This window comes from Phytophthora parasitica (assembly GCF_000247585.1).
Source record: "Phytophthora parasitica INRA-310 unplaced genomic scaffold supercont2.5, whole genome shotgun sequence".
Taxonomy (NCBI): Eukaryota; Oomycota; class Peronosporomycetes; order Peronosporales; family Peronosporaceae; genus Phytophthora; species Phytophthora nicotianae.
In genome coordinates this window covers 1-5,029 of record NW_008648991.1, presented here as the reverse complement: position 1 = coordinate 5,029, position 5,029 = coordinate 1, and the positions used below count along the sequence as shown (strand labels likewise).

At 44.5% G+C, this 5,029-nt stretch overlaps 1 protein-coding gene and 1 non-coding gene across 2 annotated transcripts; both read left to right on the top strand.

Moving 5' to 3' along the window:
- Positions 1 to 2,335: 2,335 nt before the first annotated feature.
- Positions 2,336 to 2,970, top strand: PPTG_21377 (hypothetical protein; the record flags this gene model as incomplete). The annotated part of the gene is made up of 3 exons (XM_008897387.1): positions 2,336 to 2,421; positions 2,619 to 2,666; positions 2,853 to 2,970. 3 exons carry the CDS (start codon positions 2,336 to 2,338, stop codon positions 2,968 to 2,970), a joined length of 252 nt encoding a protein of 83 aa, XP_008895635.1.
- A 1,805-nt stretch (positions 2,971 to 4,775) lies between these two features.
- PPTG_20519 lies at positions 4,776 to 4,848 on the top strand. Its single transcript has one exon. It is a non-coding gene; the product is annotated as a tRNA-Lys (tRNA).
- The last annotated feature ends 181 nt before the right edge of the window (positions 4,849 to 5,029 follow it).

Here is a 5,029-nt window from a genome sequence, read left to right as displayed (position 1 = left end):
GGTAAGTTGCAAAGTGAGGATCCTCATCTAACCTAAGTCATGCCGAAGGCTTGTCTTGCCTTCGGCGACCTAGTTGTTTGATTGGATGTCGTTGATGTCAACACGTTTGTCGTTATGCGTGCTGGATTGTCATCAAGTTCCGCGTTATGCAGATGCTGGTCACCCTGTGCTGCGTTATTGCCTTGGGTTCATCATGCAGTGATCAGGCTGGACCTTACTGGTAAAAGACCTGCCTATTTGTTGCTGTTGATGACCTTAACAAGTCTTGCTCATATATGCCCTGTAGGCATTGTTAGGTTGTTGATAAACATTTGATGACATTTTTGCGAGGAGGTGATGACAAAAAAACTGACATTTAGCGAGGAATTTCCATAATCCAGTAGTAGTGTACTGATTTTTAGGGAGATAGCCGTATAATCAGCAGTACTGTTTTCAGTACACGTTAAGTTCTGATATTGTAAATTGCGAACTTAATCTAGTTAGTGTTACTGCCTTGCTATGCGTTCGCTGCGGCGTGTAGGTAGCTTCTTCATTTGTCTCCCCCTTGTAGGTTGGTACACTACACAAAGTCGACGGTCTCCAACTCAAAGTCAACTCTGAGCTTCCATGGTAGGATTCTAGCAGGTTCCTAGGTGGGTCCCGCTAAAATCAGAGTTGACTTTGACCCACTGTACTAAATAGTACTCTAAATTGTGTACCCAGCGCTTCGCATAGAGGCGCTCTACGTCGTACATATCTTATTCTCTTTTGCGTCTTGCTTGTGTCGAAGCGAATAACCCCGTACCTCTCTGGTTAGTCGCAGTACTAGCCGGAGCATCTTTGGTACTGGGACGGTAGATTCCGATTTAGCTTGATCTTGTAGAAGGAGCCGTCAGCCTTTCGTTTAAAGTTTCGCGCGTGGTTTTTGCGCTTGTTAGGTGGAGGCATCTTGCAAAAACGAAAGTGCTGCGAGATGCAAGAAGTCTTTATGCCTATATAGGATTGCTGAGGATAAAACCAATGTTCTGCTGTCAAAGGGCGGCAATGTGGCCTCACCGCATATACGTAACGATTCATCGATTACGGACGTCGAGGTGGCAATTCCGCGACTCACGCAGCGCATTGTACTACAATCCGAAGAATATCTCAAGTTGGGCCATAAAGTGCCAACATTTCAGTTGTGCACCTGGAATAGAATGTTTCGGTACACTGCTAGCACGCACTCCACGTTATGAACTTATTTGATAATTTAGAAAAATCAGTACACTATTACTGGATTATGGAAATTCCTCGACATTTAGCCTAATCGCATCCAGGCACGTTTGTCTATTATTCGAAAATCCAGATTCTACTTAATATAAGGGGGGGGGGGGATTAACTTGGTGAATCGATTTGTCGTGATGGCAGGTAATTGAGCAGCAATAAAAACTATCCAACTCGTAATTAAGTTAATAATTACTTGTTGAATAGTGCATGCATATTAATACATAGTGTTTAGGGATTATTATTGAAAGTATTGGCAAAACGTTTGGACATTATCTAAACGGCCCAGCTAGCTGACTCTAAAACTGAATCTCCATAGCTTTTAACTGTCGAATGAGACTCAGGAGCAACTGCATGAGCCTTGAGTTAACTATAAAAGCATTCATTGACGCAAATATCGCCTCTCTGTTTATAAATTTAGCTGTTTTATCATAAATTAAATCTAGGAAAATAGTTGTCTGTTTTGCCTACAAGAAAACAATTACCCTACCCGCGACATGACAAAATGTGGCACTTTCGGCGTTTCCACATGACAGAATAAAGCATTGTAGTGTGGTGAAAAAAAAAAGTTAAACATGACAGTATTTTCGGCGATGCCGGCAGGTGTGTTTTATTGCCATCTACGATATAATAATTATTTTCATATCTATTTCATTCTAGTTTACACAAATCATTTATATTACCCTCAATTATAAAATTTAAAACAGCTCTGATGCCGAGCCTAAACTTTCTAAAGTATATCTCGTTATAGTGAAAACGCAGCCGATTTATGTTTGAATATTTTGCTATGCATTTCAGTCGGATTGTCCAAATCGGGTCCTTATTCTTAGAGTACGACAGTCAGCAATTAATGTGGTTAGGTATTGAGCCACGTTATAAGATACGTGGAAGAGTAAATAAGATGAAATGGGTTTAATCGGACCAATAAGTAAAGAAGTCCCGCAGCCATAGTCCATTAAATTTATTTCCCTTCCGGCGAAAAGTTTTGGCAATTTACAGTCTTGCTGTTACAGCGATGACCTACTCTGGTGACTGACGCTGGCAATACTCCTCGTGTATATGAATGGAATGAATGCTGCAATTTTTGGAAGTCATGAACGCAGTGTTAGCCGCTGGATTACAAAGCTTGAGAAGACAGGAGCATCCTGCAAGAAGGCACCACAGCGTGAGCGCGGAGAAGTACGTGGAGCACATCCACGCTTCTGTATAGAAAAGCTGCGGCACCGGTTAGAGCGTATCCGAAACCCTTCCACAGTGTCGATATATCGGTGCTACGCTTCGATTTAAATATATCAAGAAAAACTAACCAAGCGAGCAAGAGAGTCAGCTCCACGCGAGGGTCAGGAATACGCCACCCAATTATTATCAATTTGTAGATGTCCGAAACAGTTCATTTTTGAAATCCAAACATCGAAAAACGGCCGGTACGTTTAGTTTTCCTTATGATCATTAAATATGCTAATACTTTAATATATTTGTACGAGCGTGCTAAGAAACGGAGGTACACCCGCCGTCGCCAGCCTCCACACGCGGCCGGCGATTATCCGTCCTAGCCGCTCTGGATGTGCATAGATTCTTACGTGGGGGCATGCTTTCGACACGTTCATCAGAAAAGAATCTCATCAAGTGTTCGCGACCAATATTTGTTCGGACCCAAACCCGTGGCCGTTACCGCTGTCAATCGTGATCCCCGAGAACGCCAAAATACACGTGTATGAGGAGCTGTAGGAATAGGTGCACTCGACAGGGGCGTTGTTTTTCTTTCTCCCTCCGTACTCAACAAGATCAGAACCCGATTGAAGTGGGGTATTCTCTGCTTAAACGATGGGCAATCAGGCATGCAAGTCTTGCCTTTAAAGAGGCCCACTTGTTGTTGTTAATGGGCTCTATGTGATTGCACTAAAACGCATTGTCAAGTAATCTACGGTCTATACCACCAATGTGGATATTTAGAAACAGCTCTAAACATTGCTAGCTAGAACGTACATGTGCTCCATAAACTGAAAACTGAGTCAAATCATCATCGTTTTCGTCGTCACTGAGAGCATGGTCAGTACCCTCTATAGTTTGAACTGGTGGTGTCGTGTGCACAGATGTTTGGCGGGATAGAAAAATAGTTTGGAACAATGTAGTACCAGTGAACGTTGAATGTCCCGAACGCTTGCATACATGGTGACCACAAAATCGTCTATCATGGACTGAATTGGTGCGAAATTGTCGGGGGCCCTAGCAGCAGCGGCAACTTTTGATCGAGGCAGTCGATATGATGCAACTAGTGAAACGGCGATTGAATGGAATACATATTTCTTCTCCAATGGGCGGTCTAGCCTGCGTTGTTGCAATGTAGCGCAGTGTAACATGTCAAAAGCCATATCAGCGGTTCGTAGAAGTTCTTGCATGGGTGGGAAGACTTGCTGAACTCTAATTTCCTGGAGCGCGATAAAGGGTAGTGCTTGGTGTCTTTTTAGGTTTTGCTCATACACGGAGACGTTGAACATGAAATCAATTTGCCCGCCTCGTCGCAGCCGTGCCATTGAATGCTGTTTACAGTAGCGATGCAAAACCATATTAACTTGGTTTGACAAACGATCTCGGTGTGTGTGTGTGGGGGGGGGGGGGGGGTATCACGAGTATAATATACACGTCGAGGTCTTCATTCCACGTCAGACGCTCTTTTTTGCAAACACCGATTTAACTGCAGCTCTCAAAACATCGCAGCCTTCTGGTGTATTGATGTCGGAGCCCAATGGTACTCGTTTAACAGTGTATCTGACGGGCCATTACCCTTTCGGGCGACTCCCTCTTGGAATGATCAATTGCTGCATTCACCCTCAACTGATCTCCGTCGTCGCGCGCGCGTACGCACCGCAGAGGTGGTCATGAGTCAGATAATGGGCGGCAATTTGAGAAGCGCAAGCATGTGGTGGAGAATTCTCCACCTGAATCTTCTTCGTTGCTGATTGGTTTACGAGTGGGTGACTTGAAAGCTTACGATTGATACGATTAATGGAACTGAGCGCATCGAATAAACTAACCCTTTTCGCATCTTACCAAAGATCACCTTGAAAGCACCTATTAGATGGACAAATACCGGAAACGGACAATAAATCAAAAATAATCCAACGGTGAACATTCTAACCCTTTCACAATAAAACGCGTAAAATACGCCATTCAAGGCCAGTTTCAAAACACGATGAGATTACATCCCTTAACAAGACAATTTTACGCCCAATCAGATTATCAGTTATTATTTTGTCTAGCACGCTCAAAGACAAATATCACCAATCAATGCTGCGCTGTGGACAAGTTCGAGCAAGACGTTGAGGAAGTTATGCTGGGGGTTGACCTGAGGGATGAGTGGCTGTGTTGGTGACGTAGCGTAGAATCGAGATGTACGACCAGTGAATGTAGGGCAGGTGGTAGAGTGTGGCGGGCGTTGTGAGTGTTGTGTGTGGTCGCAGCAAGGAGTGATTGGTAGCGAGTGCGTTAGTTTGTTTGATTTTGTATGTTTTGTGGGTAAAAGTGAATATGAAGCCCGTCTAGCTCAGTCGGTAGAGCGCAAGACTCTTAATCTTGTGGTCGTGGGTTCGAGCCCCACGGTGGGCGACTGGTTTTGCCATTTTGGCCTCACACGCATGCCAGCTCTTGCACGGCGTCGAGAGCGTCATTGGACTCTCTGCCTGTTGTCAGTGGTACGTCTGCCAGTCCATGCCAGGCGCGTGGATGTCTGAGAATCTACCTGTTGTCGATGGCGGGTGAGATTGATCTACCACTGCTGCCGCCTTCG